Source organism: Acomys russatus, chromosome 3 (genome assembly GCF_903995435.1).
Source record: "Acomys russatus chromosome 3, mAcoRus1.1, whole genome shotgun sequence".
NCBI lineage: Eukaryota > Metazoa > Chordata > Mammalia > Rodentia > Muridae > Acomys > Acomys russatus.
Genome location: NC_067139.1, coordinates 22,250,236 through 22,278,091, shown reverse-complemented (window position 1 = coordinate 22,278,091; position 27,856 = coordinate 22,250,236). Strand labels below are relative to the sequence as shown.

Sequence of the window (27,856 nt, the reverse complement as noted above, 5' to 3'; positions counted from 1 at the left end):
GCGCACGCGCACAAAGACGCATAGGCGGAAGTGGTGCACAGGGTCCGGTAGTGTGAGGACCTTCCGGGGAGGTGGCGGCGACGGTGGCTGGAGCAGAACCGAAGGCAGAGGCGGATGTGGAGTAGGTGACAATGGCGGAACTGGGAGGGGACCTTGCCGCGCTACCTGGTGCCATCAGGCAGGAGTGGTGTAGACGCCCACACCGTGTCGGCAAAGAAGGTGGACGCTGCGGTCCGGGTGGCGGGGCTCTCGCAGACCTGTGAGGGGTAGCGGGGATGGATGGGCGGGGGGCCGGGGGTCGCGCTTCCGGCAATAGTATCCTCTGGTCCAGGCCTGAGACCACCACCCAGAATCCCCTAGCCTGCTCACTGTGATTGGAGACTATTGGTCTCCATGATTTCTTAGACTGTTTTTACAGTTCAGAGCCACTTCTGGGTCTGGGTCCAATCCCTCCGTTACCCGGTGCCTGTTTGCCTTGCGGCCAAGTGACTATTCTTGCAGGGCTGTTAAGTTTATGTTGCTGAAATTCCTGTGTGTTCTTTCCGACATTGCAGCTGAGTTCTCTTCCTTCTCCACCTCTTTTTCTTCTGAAAAAACGCTGAAAGATTTTTGTTAGAATGCTATCAAGAGTTGTTTGTTTTGGTTTTTCTGTATTTTAAAGAATTACATCTGCCACTCTTCTACAGTAGATTATCAGAAATAAGGATTTTAGTTAAATGTTTTTCTTATAAGTTAATTGAAATGGTTTGAGACTGGGGGGAGACACTGACAGCATTTGAAAATATTTTATATAGCGTTATTTCTGCTTAAAGATTAAATCCTAATGTTAGCCCTTAAGGGGAAAAGAGTTTCTTTGTGCCATGAGGAATAGAAGAAGCCATAGTCTTGTTTTTCTGTTTTCTGATCTTATTCAACACACTGGACCTAAGACTTGAAGATAAGACTGTTACCAGAATGTGGCAAGTTTTGGGTGGAGTTGGGTCTTTTGTGCACATGACAGATTTCCTCTTTGCATTCCAACTTTGTAATAGAAAACTTTCATCTTTCATGTTACAAAAGGCTAGATTAAGAGCTAAGCTGAGGCCTGCGAGATGGCTCAACAGGTAAGAGCACTTGCCACCAAGCCTGGTCCCCATAACTCGCCAAGTGAAAGGAGAAAACCAACTTCTCACTAGCTGTCTTCTGGCCTCCACCTGGCTGCCATCTGTGGCATGTACACACAGATTTTTAAAAAAGAAAGAAACCAACCTTTATTTCAGTATGTCATTGAAAGTCAACATCACCTGTTTCAGAGAGAGAGAGAGAGTGTGTGGGGGTGTGTACATGTGCACAAATGCACTTGCGGCTATATATAAGACTGATTTGGTTCTCATCTGGAGCTAGAGTTATGGGCAATTACAAACCTCCAGATATAGGTGATGGGAACCAAACTTGGCTCCTCAGCAAGAGCAATAAACATTCTTACCCACTGAGCCAGCCCTCCTCCAGCCCTGGCTCTGATTCTTCAGATAACAATGTCAATTATTAATACTAGAAACAGAAGTGAGGTCGCAAACATCAGGGATCACAGTTTGCGAGTAGCAGAGGCCTTCACCAGGCATGCTTTCTGACCGCTTTCTGACCAGTGATGCACTGCCCACCTCCCCTTGCTCTGTGTTTCAATTCCTGAGGGAAAAGTGTTCTGACCTGTTTTCTGTGTGCACAGCAACAGAGCACAGGGCAGTAGTGTAAAACTGCACACTAAATGCCAGCCTTTTGAAGGGAATGGTGTGTGGTACTGAGGCATCGTATAAGCAAGTGACCCCATTTTCTTGTTGATCACAAGTCCTTTGTAGGAACTCGGGAGACATGAGTAGTGTGTCGCACACATTTAAAAAAGGGTAGTGCTGAAGGCATTTACCTGCCCTTGCAGGTGGAGCCTAGAGCTGCGGCTCATAAGGACGCCAGGAAGAGTGTAGGAGGGTTAAAGTAGTGGGGGAGAGTGGACTGGAGTAATGCTGATCACATGTTTACTAGAGTGCAAGACAGTCCTTCAGTTCAGTGCCTTTTTTTTTTTTTTTTTTTAATAGTGTGCTGTAGTGTCATATAGCAGGTGTTGGAAGGGCAGGCTTAGTGGGAAATCAAGATCAACCTGGCACACCCAACCATTTCAGTCAGCAGTGTTTCTGAAACACTGAATAGTGAAAGCTAACATACACCGGCTGTCACACTGTGCTGTGCGCCGGCTGTCACACTGTGTGCCTTTACAGTTATCTCATAGATTCCACACAGATTCTTTAATCAGCACATTTTACTTTTCGCAATAGAGTTACAGAACCAGAATTTCAGAAAGATTACTTTGCCCAGCACTCCTCGGGTGGTAGCGTAGCTCAAACCTCAAAAGTTCCAAACCATGGGGTGTTTCTTGTATTGTTAGCTGTAATGGAGTCGATGCCATGTGCCTGGCAATTTATATAACTCTAAACATTTCAGAAGAAGGTAATGTTGGGAAAGAGTTGCTTTCTGGAGAAATATTCGGTAAATGTCAGTAAAGGTAGGAGCTAGGTTTTCTAAGACTGTGTGTGTGTGTGTGTGTGTGTGTGTGTGTGTGTGAGAGTATGCACGTGCACAAGCCCGCCTAAGTGTAACATTGTTATCTGCATTGTTCTCCCACTTCTTATCCACCATGGATTCTCAGTTTTGCTGATCAAGTTTAACAGTACCATAGTCCTTTCAAAAGTCTGTTCAAGTGAGGGGTGATGTGAGCTGTAGTTTGAGAGTCTTGTAGGTGCGCCAATTTATTTGTTTGCTGGTGTAGATTAAAAAACAAAATACATGACAGATACCAAGAGACTAGTAACATTTGGTCTTGCCTTTATCTTCTTCTAACCAGAGGGATTAATGAGGGGTGTCACAAAGAAGGGGTGTCAGTAGTGAACTTAAATCTGACCCAAAGAAAGAATTCATCAAGCAGAAAGGACACCATGAACAACATTAGGTTCTCGGGAATGGATGAGTGGTTTGGGTCTTTTATTGAAAGAACTCAAGAAAGAGAAGCTCAGAACCTACATTTATTTAAATAGTGCCCTGTGCTCTGTCGATGTGCGCATAGGAAATAGGCCATAGCATTCTTTCCCTAAGTGTTGAAACATAGAACAATGGAAGGTGGGCAATTTAAAACGTGGATTATTGTGAAAATTCTATTTCAAGGATGTCCTACAACGTGACATTAAATAAACCGTATGGAAAGCCAGGCAAGGTTGGGCACGCTTTAATCCCAACACTCAGAAGACAGAGGCAGGTGGATTGCTGTGAGTTTGAGGCGAGCTTGGTCTACAAAGCAAGTCCAGGACAGTCAAGGTTACACAGAGAAACCCTGTCTGGAAAAAACAAACCAAAACAAAAAAACAACAAAAACCTTATGGAGATAAGAATAATTGAGACACAACAAGGGAAGCCAGAATAAAGAACAAAAGCATGAAGAAAAAGAAAAACAATAAAAGTACTTATAAAGTTTAGACATAGGGCGGATGTCCCACAGAATAAATGTCTTGGTGCCTGCATATTACTAGTTCGATTGTGTACCATTCCTTGCCCCTGTCGGTATGACTAATGAAATGTCTTTAATGTCTTCAGCTCAGCTAACTAGAAGCAATGACTCTAGTTCTTGTTATTTCAAACTACCACACGACAGTTTCTTTTATATTTTTTTTTTGAAAAGCCCCCTATGAAACTTGTTCTCTCCTGCCCTCAGATTTGTGCGCCCTGGAGTGCCAACAGTGCAACTGTCTAGGAAGATAGTCCTTCCTTCCTGTGTGCTTTCCGTGTTTCCACCCTTCCCTTAGTGTTACCAGGAATTCATCATTTTCAAGTTATGTAAATGCAAAGAGAAACTGACAGTTGTCAGTGGTGGTATCATGATTTTTTTTTTTTTCTGACAAAGAAATGACACATTTCCTGCTCTTTATAATCCAAAGACTTTAAGGTAGAATAATTTTCTCGTAAGGTAGGGGAGTCTTCTTAGTCGTAATGGGTGGCTTGTACTTTTAACTGTAGTGCTTAAGGCACTAAGGCAGAGTATCACTTCCTAGCTAGGCTGGACTGCGTATATCTTTTTTTCTTCCAGCCCAAGGAATATTATTGCTAAATCTCCTGCCTGCTTGACTTTATTTTTAAAAACTTCACTAGCAAATAGATTGTATGCTTGTCAGCCCTTAAGCATCATTTCTTTATTCTCCTACAAGGTCAGCTATAACTTGAAAATATTTTACAGTTTATTAGTTCTAGTTTGGGTTGCTATGGAGATGAATATAATGTTATCCGATGCTGCATGAGTGGGGTGGGAGGGGTCTTGTATTTGCTTGTTGGAGAGCTGGGGTGTGGGTGCTAACACTGATGTCCAGAAAGACTGAGCTGCAGCTATACATTTTAAAGTGTACTTTGGATTATTATTTGAATCTGATACTTCAAGTGCTTTGCCGTAATTGCTTATTCCTCTGTCTAGGCCCAGGCAGCAAAGGAAAGACAGGACCCAGCAGTGGAAAACAGCAAAGACAAGGTTGCAGGCCTTGAATGTGGCAAAGCAAGAACAATGGACTTCAAGTTCAACAACTCCAGGAAGTACGTCTCCATCACTGTGCCCTCCAAAACCCAGACAATGTCGCCACACATCAAGTCAGTTGATGACATTGTGGTGCTGGGCGTGAACCTCAGCAAGTTTAGCAAGCTCACGCAGTTCTTCATATGTGTTGCTGGAGTTTTTGTATTTTACCTAATTTATGGATACTTACAGGTAAAAAGTTTCATTTGTTAATAATAATGTTAGTTATTTTAGCACTTAATGCCCGTGTTGGTTTTGACTACTTTTTTCACCATATTTTTATTTACAGCTACCCGTTGACTGATAGCTTGACATTTTCACAGAAAAAGAAAAAGTAGCCTCTTAAAGGGGCTACTAGAGTAAAGATGAGAATCTTCAAATTAAATAAAGACTGCCTTACAACATTAAAATTATAAAAAGTAAACTTGTAAATATTTAACAAAACATAGGTAATTGCAGCTGTGTATTTATTATCTTTAAAAACTTATTTATTTTTTATATGTATGAGTGTTTTGCCTGCATATATGTAAGTGCACTACATGTGTGCCTATTGCCCAAGGAAGCCGGAGGAGGACAATAGATCCTCTGGAACTGGAATTAAAGGAGGTTGTGAGCTGCTGTGGAGATGCTGCGAAGTGGACGTGGGCCATTGCAAGAGCAACAGTGCTGTTAACCCTGAGCAGCTAGACAGACAGACAGACAGACAGACAGACACACACACACACACACACACACACACACATACACTCACAGTGATTTTTTAAAAAAGAGAATGAGTTAATCATTGGTTGATGTCTACTTCTTACTGACTAGTTACAATGGCTAATTAGTAATTCATGTGTAATTTCAAAGTATAACACTGTTTTAGTAGCTGGGAAGTTAGCTGTTTTGGCAGAGTGTTTGCCTAGCGAGCCCTGCATTCATTCCTTAGCACTTCATAACAGGACAACAGCACGTGTTTAGGATCTTAGCACTGTGGATATAGAGTCAGAAGTTCAGTGTCATCCTAAGTGAAGTGTAGTGAGTTTGGGGTAGCCTGTGTTACATGAGACCCTCTCTCAACAAAGAAAGGAAGGAAGGAGACACATGCACAGAGGGGGGGGGAGTAGAGGAGAGAGATATCCACACTCTGTGTTTAGGGAAATTGAAACTCCCCTGTACAATGAAGATTTTTAAGAATCTGGCATATAATTTTTAAAATGCTGTAGTAAGAACCGTATTTCTGTAGAAAAGAAGTTTGTAGATGCCTGGCTTTTAGTGAAATGAGTATTTTGTGTGGGTTCTCAGATCAGCCCCCTATCTTGTCTGGAGCAACTTTAATTTTGGTCCTTTTTTATTTTTTAATGGAAAACCATAAGATGATGTTGCATTTTAGTTACTTCTCTTTTGATTTTCACACCTAAGTTATCTTAAGACCTGTGACCTGGTGGGAGTGGAGGGTGGGGTGGAGGTGGGAGTGGAGGTGGAGTGGAGGGTGGGGTGGAGGTGGGAGTGGAGGTAGGAGTGGAGGTGGGGTGAAGGTGGGAGTGGAGGTGGGGGGGGAGGTGGGAGTGAAGGTGGGGTGGAGGAGAGGTAGAGTGCGCTTGTACAGTGGACTGGAGTCATCTCCGCCTAGAACCTAACAGCACTCATTGTCTTGTCACAGGAGCTGATATTTTCAATGGAAGGCTTTAAGCCTTATGGCTGGTACCTTACTTTAGTGCAGTTTGCATTTTACTCCATATTTGGCCTAATAGAACTTCAGCTCGTTCAGGACAAAAGGAGAAGGTATGTGGTGAGCTTGGCTTTCCAGGTGGTTATTATAACTCGCATCAGTTGAGTCTAGAAAAAAAGGCAGCTTGCTGAATGTGCATGAACTGTATGTTTCCTGTTAACATCTGGTCATGAGTCTTTGTCACTATAAACTACTTATTAAAAATAATAAATCTACTTCTTTTGTGCACCAGAAAAAATAAGATTCCCCCTTTTAAGTGTAGTGTCATGAAATCAAATAGAGCTGGGGTCAGTTCATGGTTAAGCACAGTCTCTCAAACAGTGCTGAGGTACGCATTTTCATGACTTGACCAAAACAGATATGCCTAGTGACAGATTTAAAGTAAATGACCAGTATTGAGCTTTCTAATAGTTTTTAAAGTGTGAAGTAGTGTTTTGTGAGCTGTGTACCACTGACATTGTCATGAATGCCTAGTAGTTGAGATACACGTCCTTTTTTAAATGTTTTGGTTAGTTAATAGTAAGGGTTTCGGTCTCACATTCTCATGTCCATGTGTTATCATATGTTATTGTAGTTCATCCCATCCCCGACTGCATCCCACATCATATCTGCCTCACTCTTGTCCCTCCCTCCCTGTAGGTCGGATGTTGGCCATGTTTTCAAATATCTCCTGGCCATTTGCATTTTCTCCTAAGAATTGTGTATTCTGTTTCTTAGCCCATTTCTTGACTGTGTGATTTGTATTCTGGTGTTTTATTGGGGTGAGGTGGGGTGGGGTGGGGAGAGGAGTCATATATTTTCAATATTAATCCTCTGCCTGGTATATAGTTAACATTTTTTCCCTTTTTATCGTACCCCTCCTTTTTTTTTTTTTTTTTTTTTTTTTTTTTGGTAGGCTGTCTCTTTATTCTGGTGCTGTTGTCTTTGCTGGGCAGGAGGTTTTTAAGTTTATATGATATGGTTTGTCTGTCCTTGAGATTCTCTGTCCCTGCCCTTACCTGGATTTGAAGTGCTTTCCCCAATAGTTTGAGGTCATTGGGTCTTATATTAAGCTCTTTAGTGTATTCTTAATTCATTTTAATGCAGGGTGAGAGATATGGATCTGGTTCATTCTTCTACATAAGGATCCAGTTTCCCGCCACCATTGTTGAAAGGGGCTGCCTTTTCCCATTTATGTTGTGACATCTTGTCAAAACGAGTTGGTGTAGTTGTGTGAGTCTCTTTCTAGGTCTTCTGTTTTGTTTTTCTGTTGGTCTGTATCTGTTTTGGGGTCCACTGTCATCTTTTTTTATCAATATGGCTCTATAGTACAGTTTATTGTGATACCTCCAACACTGTGCTTTCTGTTAGGAGTGCTTTGAGGACTGCTAGACTTATGAATGATTTTTAGTATTTTATCATTGTGTAAAAAATGCATTTGAATTATGATGGGATAGTGTTGAATCTGTAGCTCACTTTTAGTAATGCAGCTCTTCTCACATTGGTAGTTCTGCCAATCCAGTGTTGTCCTCAGCTTCTTTCTTCATCGTCTGCAGGTATCATTGTAGCAGTCTTTTATGAACTCCTGGCTTAACTTTATTCCTAGGTTAGTTGGATTTGTTTCTTCTTTATTTCTTCCTTAGCAGGCAGGTTTTGACATATAAACCTCATCAGAAGACTCTTCTGCTGGTCTTTAAGGAGTCAGTTCTCTAACTGCAGCATGAGTCCCGGGGAGCAAGCCCAGGCTGTCGGTCTGTGTAGCCGGCGACTTTACCCATTGTCCCCTTGCTGGCCCTCTGCTAAGACTTTGAGCGCTTTGAGCCTAACATTGCCCATAGGTTTGTCTTTTAGAGCCTTGACTTTGTTCATGTGTCTTCTGTTCCTAGCTTCAGAGTTTTAGTCATGAAGGAGTATCGAACTCTGTGTGTGATCTTTCCTGCATCTATTGAGACAGTGTTCTGATTTGTGTCCTTAAGATTGCTTATGCGGCATATTACATTGATTTGTGTATTGATCCAGCCCTGCCGTTTGACCAGCAGCAGTTTCACTTTGTTTCTTTGTAGATTGTCAGTTGAACAGTTTGTCTAAAGATGAGAATTAGCAATAAAGTCTCCCACTATATTGCACTCACACCTAAGTGACTTCTTATGCCTGTTAATATTTGTATGACACCATGAGCCATAGTGTTTGATGCATATTTACTTACAATAGTTATAACTGCTGTTCAACTCTTCCCTTTATTACTATATGCTGACCTTCTCTATTGTCTGTCCTAATTTGATTTCAAGTTATCAACTATCAAAAAGCTACACCACCTTATATGCAATCTCCATGTGCTTGGTCAGTTGACTTCCACCCTTTGACTCTCTGTAAGGATCCTCCAGACAGATGGTTTTTGGGAACATCAGTTTTTATGTGTAATACATCAGCCAGTCTGTCTCTTCATTATTGAGTTGAAGCCTGCTATACTTGAGGTCATTTCTCTCTTTGGAAATTGTTTACTAACTACTGTGGTTTTGTTGCTTAGATAGGGGTTTGTCCTTTCTCCCTCCTGTTAGGGTTTGCTGCTCTACTGCACTGAACACACTGATTCCCTGTGTGCTCTCCACTGTCTGTTCCTCTCATGAAAGTCATACTTTCCTATTTTCTCATGACTGAGACTGTTTTTTCATCTTTCTCTGTTATAGTATTCCTGTAAGTATCTTCTAGAATGCCAAGTTAATCGTCATGAACTGCCTTAATTTGTTCTTATCTTTACCTGGTCATATTTCTTTTTATCACTTTTCAAAGATAGCATTGGCGAATGTAGCCACTGGGTCCGCAGACTTGAACTATATAAAGCATTCCATGATTTCCTGGCTTGAAGCTGCTGGTGAGTGGCCTGATGTTACCCTGATGCTGTGTCCCTGTGGGTGAGCTGTGTTTTCCCCTGACAGCTTTTGCTCAGGTTTCTTTGTATTTTTGTTTTCCTGGTTGTTATATGTCATGGACACATTCTTATCTGGTTATGTCTATTTGGGACTCAGAATGTCCATTTTATTCTCTGGATTTGTGACATTTTCTGCTCTGGCTCTATAGACCGTGTACCTGCCATTCTTAAGTTTCTACCCCAAGTTCTTAGGTTTGGCCTCTTGCTTGGATCCCAGAGTTCTCGGGCTTTGAGGTCATGCCACTTTATCATTTTCTTTATTGATATTTGAATGTAGCTTGTGTCTTCTTACGCCTCATTCCTGAAACTTTTTCTTCTGCTTGGTCAAGTATCTTGTCAATGCCTTCCATTGTTTTCTATTTGATCTGTTGAGGTTTTTTTCCAACTTTTTTTTTTTTTCAAAATATCAATTTCTTGGTTTTTTTTAAATCCAACTTTTCATCCATATTGCTGAGTCGTCCCCCGCCCCCCCCCCCCCTCCACCCCCGCCTTAAACTTCTTTATTTTGCCTGGATTTTATCCTGGTGCTTGTTTGTGTACATTCTTTAAGGTCACTTATCATTATGACCAATAAACTCTTGAAGTCTCTTCTAATATCATTGAACTCAATAAAGGAGTTAGCGTCTTTTGAAGTCATGCTGCTCTCTCTGACACACACTCTCGCCCCACCCGTCTCTCTCCGTGTGTGTGTGTGTGTGTGTGTGTGTGTGTGTGTTCTTTGTAACTGTTCAGTACATCTCTTGGTTTGGGTTTTCCTTCCGGTCATATCTGGAGATCATTATTGAACATCCGTTCCCTGAAGGCTGAATCTCCAGTACAACCCACTGTGGTAGCAACAACATCAAAGAGAACATAAAATACACTTAAAATCAAATACAGCTCGTACATCACCAATGACATAAAATAGAAAATGGCAAAACTTAATGTAGGATTGCTATAATGTTAAGAATGATTGTGGTAATTTTGAAAATAGCAAATGAATGAGATGGGAAAGAGGAACAATAGAAAATAAGCAAGGTTAAATGAAAGGAAATAGTGCTACAAAAGGAAAGATGAAAAAAAGCAAAGTAACAAACAAATTAAAGAAAAACCAATACAAGAGTTTCTAATAATGAGATGATTCAAAATCAAAATTAGACAAATTTTAGGAAAAAGAGAGAGAGAAAATAAAAGTATAGGTGTGTATGTTTCCTAAAATAAGGTCAAAGTGTTGCTAAAAGGAATGGAGGGAAACACAAGGAGGCGTAAAGAGGAAAGAGGAGAGAAGTGCTTGCTTAGTAATTAAAAAAAAAAAGCAAAGCAAACCAGAAGTAGATGAATGTATGAAGGAGAAAAGTAAAAATGTATCTATTTTAAATGCAATAAAATAAAAATATTACTAAATGTACCCAAGAGTGGGTTCTGCTAGTTTCTTGCTTTCAGAGGCAGGTGGCCTGATGGCCTCTGTTTTTGGTGTGATTTGTGTGGTAGTGAGCAAGGGTCTGTGTTCAGTTGAGATCTTTTCTACACAGCAGAATCTCTGCAGTCCGTAGGCCCAGGAGGCCCCCACTTTCCTTTAACTCCTCACCTAATATCCTTTAGTGTCACTGAAATTCTGCTTGGAGGGGGCATCTCCCAGGTGTCGTGGGAGTGTGCCTCACACACAGCCCTGAAATCTGTGCAGACAAAGCACTGGGCTGTACTTGCAGCCTTCTTGAGGTGGTCATCACCCTCTTGCAGGGGCACAGGTGGACGTCGAGCAGCCTGCTGGAGCTTCAGAGTTCTCAGGTCCTAGAACAGGTACTCTGACTTGTTCCTGCTTTAAGGCCACCCCAGGTAGATAAGTTTGGAACAGTTAAGTTCCCTCAGGGTGGCGCCCAGCCACTGCCCTCTTAGTGAGATTCCTCTCCAGCATTGACATGTCTGCCTGAACCTTCAGTCTCTCATCAAAATCCAAGACTGAGCCAGAGGCTCTTTCTGGCACCATCACAAGGGTAGAGCTGCCTGTGTCTTCACCAGGACTGACTTCCCTTTTACATGAGGCTTCTTCTCCACCCGCACCAGACAGCAGCCAGAGCTAGTCAGCTTGGCTCAATTCTTGTTGGTGTATACAGTGTCTGAAGTGGAATCTTTTTTTTTATACTGTGTCTTCCCTAAGTCACAAAGAGACAACTGCCTTACCTAAAAGCCCAAGCTTTCTATACTTTTAATTGATTCGGATTGTTCTTTGGCAGTTTCATACACACACATATATATACTTTCACCCCGCCCTCTCATCTCCCTTCCAGCACTGTGAGTTTCCCTTCCCCCTACTAGTCCATTTTCCACATTTTTGTCCTAGAGATCTATGTTCCTAAATACTGGAGAAACACATTTTATTGTTAAATTCAGAACTCTCACTTGGAAATCTTTTAAATTAGTAACCGTACAGATTTGAAAAATACTTTGGTTTCTCTTTAATGGCATATAAAACAAAACACAGTAATACTGTGGCCATAAACAGAAGGTGTTAGGAATGTGGCTGTAATTTGGGAGTAAATGAAGCGTGTTCATCCTTTCGTCACGTGTAGGATGCGTGTATTTGTGTATCTGTGTGAGAGTGAAAAGATAATAAAGACAACACTGGCAGTCTATCTTTTGTATAAATATGTAATGCCCTAAAAACCACAGCTTTTCATTTTTCTGCATATAATTGTTTTGAAATATATACATAGATAGTTCAATTTTAAGTATTCAAATCCATTTACACGAGGCTCTCACTGGAAGAATCTAACACATATCTTTATAGATTTAATTTTATTTCCTAAATTGTTTTGCTAGCAACTTGGTTGAGCAGCTGTAGTTAAGTGCAAGTATGTGAATATTATCTGTAGTGCTTTCATGCTCTAAAACTCAAGATAAAGCATGGGTGACCGACTGGAAAGTGAGTAGAGTTGCCAAGACTAATAGCGAGGGGCTGAGGGCATTATCTCTCGGAAAGTACAGCTCAGAGTAGAAGTCGAGTACAGCTCCATTGTGTGGAGTTTGAGGAGGAAGCATCTCCCTGTATCTGCCAGCCTGGTGAGAAGTGGCCTTCTCCATGGCCAGCCAGAGGAGGAGTGGTTTGATTAGATTCATCTCAGCTTTCTAGCCATGTGGCCATAAAACATTTGAAAGTAAAACAACTTGCATTTGCCTTAGACATGGGAAGATTCTCACGCATGCGTGTCTAGACTTAAGTCAGTTGTGGACTGAAGCTCTTGTGCAGGAGGCAGGTTGTCTTGACTTTAGAGGTGCTCTACAGCAGAGCCTCTCCAGGCACAGGGCTCCTTGTCGTTACTATACATGACTTCTGAATTTCCTTGACTATTGCTCTCTTTAGCCTTTGACCTACACTCTGCTTAGCAGTTTTCTCTCCCTAAGTCTGTAAAGTAATGCTATGTTGCCATGAGAACGGGATTTAGAATTTAAAAATCATGGGTTTGGGCACTGCCTCTCCTCAGCTCTGTCAAGGCCTGGGGAGTGTCAACTCTGGGCTTGTTGAGAGACTTGCGAGTACCACCACAGCTTCTAGCCTCAAACCATGCTCACCGAATAGCGTTTTAGCCATTGACTCTTCCTCATGACCCATGAAGAGACAGGATCGGGAGGAGGGCTAACATGTTTATAAGGTCATGTAACGGGTTTCTCTGAGGGCCAGACCCTCTGCCTGAGGCCCCCTGAGCTTTTGTAACCATTCCTCATAAGTTTGTTTATTGGAGTTTTTTTCAGATTATCTTTGAGGAAATATGAGGATGGCTCTGGTTTTTATCCTTAGCCAGGAGAATGATGTTTCTTCCTTTGTTGATAAGGATAGTGATTGGTCATACTCCAAGGACATTGAGGAAATACAGTTGTAGTAACTGAAGGACACCCTATGGGCAGGCCAGTGCTTTGCAGTGGATTTTAAATGTAGACTCCTACGTTAGTACATAAGTAGGAAAAACCTCAAAGTTGGAAGGATAAATAATGCATTTAAGTTGAATGTTTACAATAAATTATTTTAGTGTATATCTACCCATGTAAAAGATGTGTAGAGTTGGGATGTAGCTCAGTTGGTAGAGCCTTTGCCTGACATGCATAAGGCCGTGGGTTCAATCACCAGCACCACACATGCCAGGCTTATCCCAGCACATAGGAAGTCAATTGGAAGAAATGTAAGGTTTTCCTGTTACAAAGAAAGAATGAGAGAGAAGGAAGAAGGAAAAAGAAAAGAAGGGGAAAAGTTGGAGGGAGCAGCCTTTGTGCTTGATTTAAATGCTAATAGAAATGCCTAAGTGTAGATTATATACCTAAGTGCACAGCATAATTAAATTACATGACTAATGGGTTTTTGTGTGTGTGTGTTTGTGCCCATCACACTAGAATGCCAGATTATTGTTTTAAACTGTTAATAGCTACTCAAGACACAGCATATACCCATACTAGTGACTTAAAATTGTAAAGATACCAAATTCAGAATCTCCTTTAGGAAACTCCAGAAGAGCCAAAGTTACAAAATTAGAGGCTACAAAAACAGCATCAGAAACTTAAGTTGATTGTGTAATGTGGAAAGTGGCGAGGTGGTTTATAAAAGTGTGCTGGCAGTGTGCTGGAGTTGAGCTTGCTCTACTGAAGTTTTTTGATGCTCTGGTGATCAGATTTTCCTTAATGCTGGATGGAAAAGTTGGGAGACTGCAGCAATTTAAATGTGAGGTTACAGCATAGTGATTGGGCCTTCTACAATTGTAGAGGCCCATATTTTTAAAAAATCATCCTTTTTTTACAAATTAAATCAAGATATTTTTATCTATACCCAGAGCTGCTATTTAAAGTATCTTTGGTCAGCATTTATACATGAGTTAGAATCTCAGTAAAGTCTATTATAACACATAGTTGAGATTCCTTATTGATGATTCAGTAAAAGTATATTGTGATTTTTATCAATATCATGTACACAAAGTGTTACAACTCGAAAATGATTTTTTAAATGTATGTTTCTTGAAACATTAACCAGAAACCAGGAAGCACACTGTAAGCCATCAACTTTACAGTGCTATGAAACTGGGTCCCACAATGAAGGTTTTAAAAATTGTCTCTTCCAGAATACCAGGAAAAACCTACATGATAATAGCTTTTCTAACTGTGGGTACTATGGGCTTATCAAACACTTCCTTGGGCTACCTGAATTACCCCACCCAAGTCATCTTCAAGTGCTGCAAACTGATTCCTGTTATGCTAGGAGGAGTTTTTATTCAAGGTACAGTAACGATTGTTTTATACTGTTTGAAGCACACAACCATGTTGTGGTGTCTGGCGATAGGAAAAGCAGTAAATGTCCACAACAGTGTTCTAAGCATCTTAGGGCTTGTATTAGTGTAGTGTCTGGTAAAAGCAGGCTGTCATAAAAACACTGGTATTTCTCTAACAGACTGTAGGATTTGAGGGTCATAATTTGGATGCAAGAGACAACTCAGTAACTCGTTTTATTAGTTTATCTTCAAACTTAGTGCATCCCCCACAATGCTGTATTCACAGAGTGAAGGCCATCTGAGTGGACCCCCTTTTGTCCCTGACCACACCAGCTTTCTGATGAGTTAGAGGCCACCAGGGTCAAGCTGGATAGAAAGAGGAGGAGGAGGCAGTTAGAACAGCAGGTATTGGATCAACTTGTTCCCTGATCCCTGTCTTGAGCCTGTTCCCTTCACTGAAGGGCTTAGGTAGCCTGCGCTAAGTGTGCCTTTCCAGACTTGACCTTTCACAGTGAAAATGTGTCAGCCACCTTACTGGACATCTCAGGATAGTGGTTCATTCATACAGAAAAAAATACCTTAGTCTCTATTAAAAATTCTGACTAGGCACATATATTTCCTTAGAATCTTCACCAAAAGTTAGACTATATGTCATTTTCTAAATAGAGGCAGAAGAAAATGAGTGATTTTTTTTTTTTTTTTTTTTTTTTTTTTTTTTTTTGTCCCCCTGTCTAAAGGTCTTCACATGGTATTTATAAGCTGAAACGATGTTTAAAATAGCTAGGCCCATTACTCTCTTCCTTTTGTAAACTTACAAACTACAAGAAAATCTGCAGCCTTTTGTTAAATAAAAGACATACTCATTGTTACAAATTGTTAAAATTGGGGCATATACCTTTTACTTTTGTCAGTTTTCACAAATTGCAATCAAGTGCTAAGTAAGGAAGCTTTTGGTTACTGTGTATATGACAATTGTCCCCTGAGATAAATTCGCCCAGTGACATCACAGCCATCTCGGTCTGTGTAAGTGTCCTAATGATGTCAGACCACACAGTTCCCCTCAGGGCCGTTCTCAGGGCACATCCCCGCCATTACGCAGTGCATGTGTGTGCTTTAGGGTTTTGTTTTGTTTTGTTTTCCTGCCATAATAGATAAAATCTCATTTCTGTCTTACAAGAACATGTGGTACCTGGTTTAATCTTGAGCCTCCTGGGATTGTGTATGCCTTGCTCTGAGTGTTCTTTGTGTTTGGGGCAGTGGGCATGAACAGCGCATCCCTGTTCTGCTTGGTGAAGCCTTGGGGTCTGATGGTAGGCTGGGTTAGTATTTGCATAATGAGGCAAGCCTCCTTGTGTCTTACCTAGGAAAGCGGTACAACCTTGCAGATGTGTCTGCTGCACTGTGCATGAGCCTTGGCCTGATCTGGTTTACTCTGGCTGACAGCACAATTGCACCAAACTTTAATCTGACAGGTGAGGAATGTGTTTGTATTCCTAAGTTGTATACGCATTTTATTTTGAATAAGAATTTGTAAAATTTCTTGAGGATTTTAAATGATATTCTGATCTCCATAAGTCTTACACTTAATAAGGCCTTCCAATTACATCATTAGCTGTCAAAGACTTAAGAGTCAATATGTGTGCTGACCTGCACATGCACATAGGAGTTGTGGGAAGGTCACAGTGGTGATATGAGTTAAACAGTTATTGTGTGACTTAAAGTTCCCTCCAGTGTGTGCTATGCCAACTTTTGTTAATTAAATTTATATTTTTTCAAAAGCCAAATAAGTATTACAATGTATCCAGAGATAAGAATAAACATTAGAATCCTGTTTTTATTTTAATGACCATTCAGATAAAATGTTTTTGGTTATTTGGGGCATTTACTATATATACAGTATTTTCCTAAAGTTACTAAAAGTTTTACTAAGAATATAGTGTTATCACATCATTTATCTTGACTAAAATAGCATTTAAAGTTTCTAGATCAGAAAAACAAAAGCAAGAAAACACCTAAGAGAACAGGGAGAAAGGCAATATTGGAATGCCAGCAAGCACAGAGTATAAACCAGTCATTTCTGTAATGAAAATCTTGGTTACATTAGCTTCACGATTGTTCTCCAGAATCAGACCAGCTATCAGTCAGCCTTACTAGCCCTCGTTAACTAGCCTGAGCTGATGTGTTTAAATATAACATTTGGGCCTCTTGGGGCAGCCCTCTAACAGCCACAGTCCTGAGGGAACTTGGTGCCTCAGCTTCCATCAGAACCTCACTGCTTGATTTCTGAGAATACTTATGGTAGCAACTGTTGCCACCAGGGTCAAGAATTTTCAGGGAATCTTCATTTTTCCATCACAGACTTTCACATCAAGAGTGTACTTGAGAACAGACATCATTGGCTCTTCTAGTTGAGAAGACACAAATTTGCAGTGAGCGAAATTTAGTAAAAATATAACCAAGAGTGAGTGACTTGCAGGCCCTTTTCAGTCCTCCAGTAGAATGGAGAGAATACTTTGAGTCCTACAAAGCTGGTGGGAAGAGAGAGTAAGATGGTAGAAGATGTGGGAACAATTTTTCATGCTGTTTGAAGCTTGCCTTTACAAATCACACTTTCACCTAACCTGTGTCCAGATGAACAGTGTGCTTTGAGGTGATTATAACTATGTATTCATTCTGTTTAAGCACCGTGTCCTCATCCTGTTTCCTCATCCTGTTTTAAATTAACCTTTAAGAAAAACAGTGCACTCAACCTTTCTATGTTTTGGACTCTGATGTACAGTGTTCCCTACTTCTCCTTGGTGACCCATTCATGCCCCTCACTCAATGAGCATAACGTTGTATGTGGCCAGATGTAAGATGATTCCCTGGAACAGCAAGGGTTGAAAGCAGCACTCGGGTATAAAATGATAACATCTGGTTGTAGCTGTGTGCACTGTTCCAAGTCAACAGAGTCAGAAAAGCAATTTCCCCATCTATGAAAACTGTTGAAGTAGGCCAATATGATGCTAGTGGTTTTCTTCCCATCCTTAAGCTCCCAGAATAAAAACTCATGAGACTCAAAATAATTATTTACAAATACCTAAGCCTGGCTACCTTATACCTTAAATGGCCGATTATAACCATCTGCATTCTGTCACATGGCTGCTTACCTGGGCTCAGATGCCGTGCATCCATCTTCTCCACATCTCATGCCTGGCTCTATCTCAGAATCCTTCTGCCTCCCACATGTCCCACCTATTCCTGCCTCAGCCAGAGGCCATAGGCTTCTTCACTGACAGGTGTTGCATCCATACAATACACAAGCAATTCCTTTTATATGAAACTTCCATAAAAGATAAAGACAAACTGTACTCACTCCTATTCAATACCCCATTTGCTATGTTGTTTAATAATTAGGAAAGATGGTCTTTATGTGAAAGGAGAGATAAGATCAAGAGAGATGAGAACTCTCCGGAACAAATTAGTTCTACTCTCGGGTAAGGGCACCAAGGGTAGTTGCTTTTGTCTTGGCTTAGTGTGGAGTCACCGCAGGAAGGAGGGCTGGGAAGGTGCACAGGCCACAGGGGGCGGGCAACAGGGACGCCACAGCCAGGGAAGGTGGCACCCCAGGCACCTGGAGCGACTCCACATTTTCAAAGAATTGGAACCCAGACACACTTCATGAAAGAAACTGGTGAGCACTCGTCCCCTCTTTGTTTTTAGAGCAACGGTTCGCAGCCTGTGAGCCACAACCCCTTTGAGGGTTGACCGATCTTTTCACAGGGGTCGTATATCAGATAACCTGCATATCAGATATTTACATTACAATGCATAACTAGCAAAATTATGCTTTTGAAGTAGCAATGAAAATAATCTTACGTTTGGGGGGTCACTGCACCATGAGGAACTGTATTAAAGGGCCACAGTGTTAGGAAGGTGGAGAACCACTGGCTTATACATTAACCCCGTGAGCCCTGAATACCCACAGATGCAACTATGACTTTCAAATGTGAAGCTCAGGGTGGCCAGGCCTGTCCTCACGCTACTTCCTAGGAGTGAGTGATGTCACCCAGAGTCGATGCCGTTCAGTGTGTGACAACTTAATATTGCTCACATTCTCCTCATGGACGTGTGAGGGAGCCTTGCGTATGTGACCGGCTAGTGAGACGATTTGGCTGTCAGCCTGACAAAATCCCTGTTGCCTTAGATCCAGAGGAGACAGCTGTGGAATTGAGGGGCTGTAAAACTACAAAAGGGCTAGGCGGTCCAATTGTTTCCCAAGATCCTAAGTAGTACCTGCACTTTTCAGTAGATGGTGCCTGAAAAGTGCGGAGACGGTGAGTATGAGTGTGACTTACAGAGAAGTGTAGAGCTCCAGTCAGGAGCCAGGCCACAGAAGGGACCTTGGCAACTCCCCATGTGTTCCTTTGAAATTGAACCTTTTAGGAAGACATTTTGTGTGTGTAATTTTCTTCTAAATGTTTGTTATTTGCTTTTTGCCCCACCCCCCATTAAATCTTCTGTGCAGCCACCAGTCCCAATAAATCTAAACATTTCTACACTTGTTCTTTACTTCATTCCATCCAGGCTAAAAGCAGAACTGTGACGTGATGCTGGAGTGCGGTTCTGATGGCAGCATTCATCAGTTTATTAGTGTCCATCTCTCTTATGTTAGTACTGTCATCTATCTGCCTACCAAAACAGCTGTCAATCACAACAGTCAGCATTCTCGCCAAATAGGAGTGCATTTGATTTTAGCCCAGTTAAACTTCTGGTCAACCTTGCTTCCAGTCAGTGTGTTTAAAGAGGATCATTCTCTTATTCCTTGAAGGTGTGATGCTTATCTCCCTGGCGCTGTGTGCAGATGCTGTCATTGGGAACGTTCAGGAGAAAGCTATGAAACTACACAATGCTTCCAACTCTGAGATGGTGAGCATGCCAGTACTTCCCTCATGTCTATAAGGCACCTGGCTGAGCTTATGAAATAGCTATAGTGTCAAAGACTTAATGTGCATTTTAATCCACTTTATCGTTCTCATGAACATAATGCTAAGGAATACTGTGGAAGGTTAGAAGAAAACCTGTCACTGCTAGCAGGTTACTGTAGAATTGATCAATATTTCTATATCTCATTAATTTCTATAATTTTCTATCTGTTTAAAAAAAACCCTTTGTGACATTGCTCTTCTTCTGTCTGTTCCTCTCAGTATGGCGTTTATCATTCTTACTGATGGCTTCTGGCTGTATCAAAAGGTTTTTCCAATTCAACATTTTAAAATTTTTATCCATATTTCTTAATGGTTTTATGATTTCCACTTCTTACTAAATAAATCCTGCTAAAACCCAATTCTGCTAACTAAGCATCCCACCCTTCTCAGTTGTTTTAGAAGCCTTTAAAGAAAAAAAAAAAATCTCAGAGTCAGAATTGAATTTTCTAAAATTGGTTTTTGCCTCAGCCCACAGAAACATGAGCAGCTTTGTTCACCCCATCATTAGGACTAAGCTACTTTTGCTCCTTTTCAGGAGAGTCTCATTACTAGTAGTCACTGATAGTGTTCATACCCTCACGTAAACTAGAAGTGCCACTGGGTGGATTGAATCCTAAGTTAATTTAGGGGCATAACATCTGTATACTTGATTCTTTCAGTGTAAGACCAAGGTATGGCTTTCTTTTATTCAATATTTTTATTTTATTTTTAATTGTATAACATTAGAGAGAGACTGTGTGTGTGTGTGTGTGTGTGTGTGTGTGTGTGTGTGTGTGTAGGTACAGCAGAGATCAAGATCCCTCAGAGCTGGAGTTACAGGCAGTGTGAGCCACCCAGCATGAGTGCTGATAACCTGGCTTGCAATCCACAGTCCTAATCCCTGGGCTGTCTCTCCAGTCTCCTCAAGTGTCTTTTTAAATGTTCACCAGATTTAAAAGCATTGTTCAGATAAAATATGTTCTGGGTTGTTTGTTTGTTTGAATGTGTGAGTGGGGGAATAAGAGACAGACAGACAGACAGCGAGCACACAGTTGTTTGTTATTCAGACAGAATACCCTGTACTGAAGCAAATATATTCCCTGTTGCCATCTGAGCATAGCATGGGGCATCGTGAGTAACTTCTCAACAGGAACTTGAGCTTTGGTAGATTTTTCTTGTCTTCACCGTCACTAGTCTTAATGGCTAGGGTAAAATGGGCCTCAGAATTAAGACCACGCAGGCCTTTAATCCCAGCACTTGGGAGGCTGGTGCAGTCAGATTGCTGTGAGTTCAAGGCCAGCCTGGTCTACAAAGTGAGTCCAAGATAACACAAAGAAACCCTGTTTCAAAAGACTAATAAAAGACCATGCAGGTCACCTGGAAACTCAGGATAGCACACAGGACAGTAGGCTTTAAACCGCAGCCTGGGTTCCTATCCTGGACACTTCCTAGCTCTCCTTTGGGGCAAAATTACAGCCTCAAGCTTCAGTGTCTTCATTTGGAAATCAAAGGTTGTGAGAAGTCATCAGAGTAGCTCACACAGGGGGTAGCATCGCTGACCTGTAGCAGGAGGTTCACCGGGCATAGCCCTCGACGAGGAGGCGAATCAAGAAGCTTAAGCAGCTGGAGTGAAAAGTGAGTGGGGAATTACAGTGATGACTTTCATAGCTTTTGACACTCCAGTGTTCAGGATGTTTTTCATAAATGGCTTTAAGGATTTTGTCCTGTTTATGCTTTTGGAAGGATAAAACAATCTGCTTCAAATTTAGCAATTATTCGAGAAATGAGTGAAATGTAAACATGTATGGAAGGTTCCATATGGCCATGGATTTTCAGCCCTTATTTCTAGAAACTTCAGCCATAGGGAAGAGTGATAATGTTGCTTTAAAAATGTTTTCTTTTATAGCATTGACTGAGTAGCTGAATTGTTCTACGTATTCAAACCCTGGAGTTTCCTCTTCTGGGGTGACAGCCCTTCTTCTGTTTCCTTCCGGGGTGACAGCCCTTCTGTTTCCTTCTGGGGTGACAGCCCAAATTCTGTTTACTTCCGCCTCCTCCAGGTTTTGTATTCATACTCCATCGGTTTTGTGTACATTCTCCTGGGACTGTCATGCACCAGTGGGCTAGGTGCCGCAGTGGCATTTTGTTCAAAGGTAAGCACATATCACAGTTTAAAACAATAAACATCTTACATTTAATAATTTTCTCTGTACTGTTTTTGCCTAGTTCAAAAAAGGCTACTGTTGATATAATTTGGTAACTCTGAATATATTATAGATCAGAAATGAAAGGATCTCAGAAATGATTGATATTTAATTTTTTATTTATTCTCTACCCTGTAAGTTAATTTTTAAGAAGTTCATAATGTATAAATGAAGGGTTTTTCATTTCTTCAATGTCTTCCCATTTAAATAAAAACTAAATACTGTTTGCTTGACTGCATTGTGGAACGACTTATTATTGCTCAGAGGCTGATTAAGATCTGTGGCTTGATTTCATGTTTGATACCTCAGGGTTTGCTCTGTATTTTCCTAACAGGCCATTTTACTCCTTGCAGAACCCTGTTCGAACCTATGGCTTCGCCTTCCTGTTTTCACTCACTGGCTACTTTGGCATTTCCTTTGTCCTGGCCCTGATTAAAATCTTTGGTGCTCTGCTTGCTGTAACAGGTAGGAGACTTGGACTGCGAAGTACATGTTAACGTTGTCGCTGCTGTAGTGTGGCCACCAGAAGAGCATGATGTGTGCCTGTCCCCAGCTCACTAATCAGTAGCTTGTTTTGTTTGAGTTCTGAAGGAAATGGTGTGTGGTCTTAATTTCTTGTTTTGAAGATCTCGTTTTTTCCCTTTGTACAGTGCTGAGGATAGACAGTGGCCCTCAGCATGCTGGCCACATCTCTACCGCTGAGCTGCATCCCTGGCCCTAAGGCTTCGTTTTTATGTCAAATATATACATTTTCATGAAAAACACTAAATATATTAGAAAAAATGCTTTAAAACTATGATGGAATGAAATCCCTTCAGGGAAAATATTACTTTCATGTACTTAATTGATTACTGAAATTCTAGTCTTCCTTGCCCTTAAAATATGGCAGGAGCATTTTACAGTTTGCAAGCCTTTCATTTGGGTTTTTCGGACACCACCTCCAGACCGGTTTCTTCAGCAGTGATGGGCATGCCCATGCCTGCACTCTAGAGGACTGAAGGTTGCATTCCGTGCATTTGGAGAGCAGAGTGGGGAAGCCAACAACTGCATGTGCTGTGGTGCTTTCCAGGGTGGCAAATGCACACTTCCTCCATGATAGAAGCAGGAAATTTTTCGCTGTCAAATAATAGGGATAATAATAGCTAACAGAGCACTTCCTGTGTACTAGACACCGTTCTGGATACAAGTCTCACCTCATCCCTAACCACCTGTACCATAAACTCAGCTAACAGTAACGTGAGTGTGGAGCAGTTAAGGGTCTGGGTGACAACCTGCTAGAGTCAGGATTCCAGGCAAAGCCGCCTGGCTCCACACCTGTCTTAACCATGCCTTCTTGACTGGCATGGTGGAAGACTCCATGACCCTCAGTACTCTCCCTACCGTGGCAGCCTCCTGCTGGGCAGCTGGATGGAGTCTGAGAAGATGAAAGTCATAGCATCCTCTGTGTGGAAACTTTCTAAGATGCTATACTCCTCAAAACAACAGATCCACCCACATTTTCCTGGCCACAGCCTAAGTCACACGACCACACCTAAGTATAGGGGAGACAGGAACATATGCTCAGCACAAATAGGTGCCCTAAAAGTAGTCATTGATGATCGATCAGGCCCTGACTTCTGTTCCCAGGGTGAGTCCTTGAGTTACTCACTCACACTTGAATGTTAAGGGTCAGGGGCGGTAGTCTAGGGAGAGGCACGAGAATAAGGTGTGGAACTGAGAGAGGCTGAAGAGACAGAGCTAGTATGGAGAAGGGTGTGGCTCCTCCGCTTGGGCAGGAGGCCAGCTGCAGGTCTTACAGCAGAGGTTGACGTGTAATACCCAGAGTGGAAAGACGTGTTAATACAAATGTGCAAAGAGCAGGACTGTCTGCAGAGGTCACCGTGACTAAACACTGTAAGCCAGTGTGGGGTGCACGCCTGGAATCTCAGTGCAGTGGAGGCTGGAGCAGGATGAACAAGACATGGCAAGACTTGTCCCAGAAACAAGCAAAAAACCCAAACACTAGTGACCCTTCACTGTTTGTAAAGGATAATCTTGCTTTACCTAGCAACTCCTTACACAGGAAAGCCTCTCGTTATGACTCCAGCATGCTGTGGCAGCTGGTGAACACACACTACAGTTGCACTTGGACACTTGGCTTGGATCAGTGCCAGTTCTCTAAACCTTTACCTCCAGAGCAGCACGAATTTGGTTAGCGGGCGGTTGGTTGGCTGGCTGGCTGGCTGGCTGGCTGGCTGGCTGGCTGGCTGGCTGGCTGGTTGGTTGGTTGGTTGGTTGGTTGGCTGGCTGGCTGGTTGGTTGGTTGGTTGGTTGGTTGGTTGACTGGTTTGTTGGCTGGTTGCTTGCTTGCTTGCTTGCATTGTTTCTGGCACCTTAGTGGTTCTGATATACACTGAGCTATAAATATTTGTGGAAGAGATTATTTCCAAATATTGCCAAAACAGTAAGGTGTATCTAAATCTTTTCCCTTACAGTGACAACAGGAAGAAAAGCAATGACCGTAGTCCTTTCATTTATATTCTTTGCTAAACCATTCACATTTCAGTAAGTATTTTTTAAATACAAGTTTCTAAAAATATAGACTCTAGAGATCATATTTTGTCTTAACACTATTTTCTAACTTTTACTTTGTGTTAATTATACATTAATGTATGTTAGCCTATTTTCCTCTACACAGAATTCTTTTCATCTTAATCTGTTATCTATTAAGTATCTTTGGCTATTTTAAGACTTTTATAATTTATTTTTTGAATGTCATATTATGTACTTAAATTGCCCAACTAAAGCCTAGTGGAAATATGATCTTGTTGGAATGTGACTTCATGCACTGGGAATGACTGACAGTGAGTGTGAGTGAGTGAGTATCAGTGCGACTGAGAGTGAATGTGTATACCACTGTGACTGACTTAGTGTGTATATCAGTGTGACTGACTGTGTGTATACCAGTGTGACTGACTGTGAATGAGTGTTTATACCAATATGACTAAGTGTGTACACCAGTGTGATTGACTATGAGTGTGTATACCAGTGTGACTATGAGTGAATGTGTACACCAGTGTGACTGACTATGAGTGAGTGTGTATACCAGTGTGACTGACTTAGTATGTATATCAGTGTGTCTGACAGTGTGTATACCAATGTGACTGTCTTAGTGAGTGTGTATATCAATGTGACTGTGAGTGTATATACCAGTGTGGCTAATAGTGAGTGTGTACACCAGTGTGACTGAGTAGAGTGGAGCGTACAGTGCAGAATGACTGACTGTAAGTGCATGTTTCTGGTGGGCATGAGTACGAGTGGTGTGCATGTGTTAAGTAAAAGGTTTTTATTTCCCACTTGCAAGTATATAAATTATATGTTTAAAATTCATGCTTGTAAAACCTTTATTTATGGCTTCTTTCCACAACAATAAACAATAGAAAGATATACTGTAAGCTGTACCCTAATGGTTTAGTTTCTGGCTTTTTGTGAAAGTGCTCAGCAGTCTTTTTATTCTCTATTATATAATTCATTTGAACATTATACATCAGTAACTGTAATTTCAAACTTTTTACCAATATATAATTTTAAATAAAACTGCAAAATAAAGTCCCATCAGTGTGTTACAAGTTGTTTATTGTCTATAGATAACTTTCTTTCTGCATATTATACACTACAATATTTTAGTAATTAAATTATGGTGATCCTCTGCTTCCTGCAGACTGTGTCCTTTATTATCTCTGTTCACTTAACTGGGACAAGTAATTGGGGGGTGCTAGGTTGAATGTACAATATAGCCTTTAATAGATAGGAATCTGGTATTTTAAATATAGCCTTAAGTCTTTTGGTAAGGGTTAGACTTTAAATATGCTAATAGCCCAAAGTTTAAATTGCTCTCACTCTGTGTAACTTTTTTCTGTATATATTCAACATAAATTTTTGAGACTTTTATACATGTAAATTATGGGTTTTGGTCAAATCCATCTCCTAGTCCCTCTTTTTTCAACTGCTCCTAGCCTCTCACATCCCACGTTTCTATCCCAGCTTAAAGTACTCTTGCATTAACTACTGAGTCTAATTGATGTTGCTAGTATGTGATGGTTGTAGTGCCATCCACAGGAGCATATGCAGCCTACATCCCTGAAGAAAACTGATAATCCCTCTGCCTCCTTCAACTGCCAAAACCTTAGCAGGTGGTAGGGCTTTTTGCTGCTTACATTTCTTGTCCACCTGACACAGACTGGAGTACACGAATAAGAGAGAGCCTAAATTAAGACAACTCCATCAGATTGGCCTATAGGCAAGCCTGTGGGCATTTTCTTGACTTGTGACTGACATGTGAAGGCCCACCTCACTGAGGGCACTGCCGCCCCTGGGCAGGTGGTCCTGAGATGTATGAGAAAGCAAACTATGCATGCCAGGAGGATCAGACAGGTAAGCAGTGTTCTCTATGGTCTCTGCTTTGGCTCTTCCTTGACTTCACTCTATGGAATGGGACTCAGCGTGTGTAAGCTGAATACAACCATTCTTCCTCCAATTGCTTTTGATCATGATCTTTGTCACAGCAAACTGGACCAAGCTTTGTGAACCTCTGCCCTCTCAATCCAACAGACGATTCTAATACTATTATTTTAGACCTCTAATAGCAAGTTTTTATTTGATTGAAGTTATTATGGGTTGTTAACCACAACATGCCTTACTTAGTTAACAGTGAAGTGTTACCTTGTTAATTTTAATATCCACTTTTTCATTTCTTTCTTTTAGGTATGTATGGTCTGGCTTGTTGGTTGTCCTTGGCATATTTCTCAATGTTTACAGCAAAAATATGGATAAAATAAGATTGCCATCCATTTATAATCTGATGAACAAAGCCCTGGACATGAAAAAGTCAAGGACGTTGGCACAGACTGTGTAGGCACTGGTTAGCCTATTTAAACTAGAACTCTGAGGGAACAATCAATAATCAGTTGACTTTCCAAAGGCTTGTGATAAAAACCAAAGGATCTGAAGGCTGCTGCCTTATGAGCAGATTCCGTGGCTTCAGCCTCTACAGAACACACGCTTTTGACCAACTCTGAAAGACCAAGAGCCCACACCTAGGACATGTTGGAATAAAGTCACTCTGAAGGAAAGTGCTGAGAGCTGTGTCCTGAGCATTTCACTGGAAACGGACTGTGGTGCAAGACCGATGGAAAGTCTTCCAGCACGCAGCGCGGTGCTGTGCGGCGGTGTGCTGTTTCGTCTCCATTCCATTTTGGTGGTGTTATTTAAATTACTTCTCTGTTATAAGAGTGAGCTGATGATTTAAGGTTTAGAGAAAATAGCATTCATTTATAAATAAAATTATTCTGTGATTTTTTTAAATGATGTTTAATAAAATTTGTTGTTGAGGAAAATGAAGATGGGAGGAAGGCTTAATGAACACTTTAACACATGGGTTTTCACTCAGAAGGTAAAAGTATTCTGCTGTGTGCACAGGTGAAGTGCTTAAAGGAAGTGTGCTAGGGTTATAGTGTACCACAGTGTTTGCCTTTCATTTGGATTTTTAAAATTGAAGTTAACATCTTAAGTTATATAAAATTATCCCAATTCTTCATATAAGGATGAAATTTGATTTGAAGGGTTGAGATAAAGTGGGATGAATTTAAGAAACATGGGTATTTTTCCTCAGCTGCTAATAAAATCTCAGTTTGGATAGCTGAGACATACCAGGGTTTCTCTCTGACAGTTCTGGATGTGGAAGTTCACACTGAAGGTGCTAGCACACCTGGAAGGGCTGCCTCCTGCTTTTCAGAGGGCACCTGCTTGCTCTGCCCTCAGGTGTTGTGTTCTAATCCCAGCATGAGGTCTCCACCTTCATGACTCAGTCTTCTCATGCTGCCACCAGGAAGTTAGGATTTTGACAGGTGAATATGGGGTACAGAACCATTCAGACATAGCCATATTACTTGGGTAGTTTTGAGTCTAAACTCCTGATGTTTGGTGCCTTTCAAAAGCAGGGATTTTTATAATTGCTATATGCACTGCTCACTAAATGTGTGTGTGTGTGTGTGCGCGCGTTCACACCCACACATGAGTGTGTGTGTGTATAAAAGCTGTTGCTCATCATTTTCAGTATAATCACTATGATTAAAACCCTTGGCTTTTATGCTAATGGTGGCCATCATATTTTGTGATGATCACTCTTAAGATTTTCTATTATATCCTAATGGATATGCAGCCTATTCTTTGCTTTGTGAGTCTGGCCAAGCCTGTGATTGTGGAAGTGTCTCAGGTGAGGAGCTCTGCTTGGATTTTA

The 27,856-nt window shown here is 41.3% G+C and overlaps 1 protein-coding gene across 5 annotated transcripts; it reads left to right on the top strand.

The window, feature by feature from the left end:
- Window positions 1–27,265, top strand: Slc35b3 (solute carrier family 35 member B3). Of its 5 annotated transcripts, none has more exons than XM_051170235.1 (10): window positions 1–121; window positions 4,484–4,771; window positions 6,225–6,346; window positions 14,283–14,437; window positions 15,794–15,901; window positions 19,240–19,337; window positions 21,436–21,528; window positions 21,933–22,044; window positions 24,054–24,123; window positions 26,323–27,265. In XM_051170235.1, exons 2-10 carry the CDS (start codon window positions 4,571–4,573, stop codon window positions 26,471–26,473), a joined length of 1,110 nt encoding a protein of 369 aa, XP_051026192.1. In that variant the 5' UTR covers window positions 1–121; window positions 4,484–4,570; the 3' UTR covers window positions 26,474–27,265. The 5 variants fall into 5 exon arrangements, with proteins under 5 accessions (XP_051026192.1, XP_051026220.1, XP_051026201.1 ...); XM_051170263.1 differs by having other exon boundaries at window positions 105–125; XM_051170244.1 differs by lacking the exon at window positions 1–121 and adding an exon at window positions 139–219.
- Window positions 27,266–27,856: the final 591 nt, after the last annotated feature.

What these genes read in the sequence shown, in the direction of transcription:
- Slc35b3 (XM_051170226.1), top strand. An exon ending in ACCAAACTTTAATCTGACAG is followed by an intron (nt 15,902 to 19,239) that starts GTGAGGAATGTG and finishes TATTCCTTGAAG; the next exon opens with GTGTGATGCTTATCTCCCTG. An exon ending in CAGTGGCATTTTGTTCAAAG is followed by an intron (nt 21,529 to 21,932) that starts GTAAGCACATAT and finishes TACTCCTTGCAG; the next exon opens with AACCCTGTTCGAACCTATGG.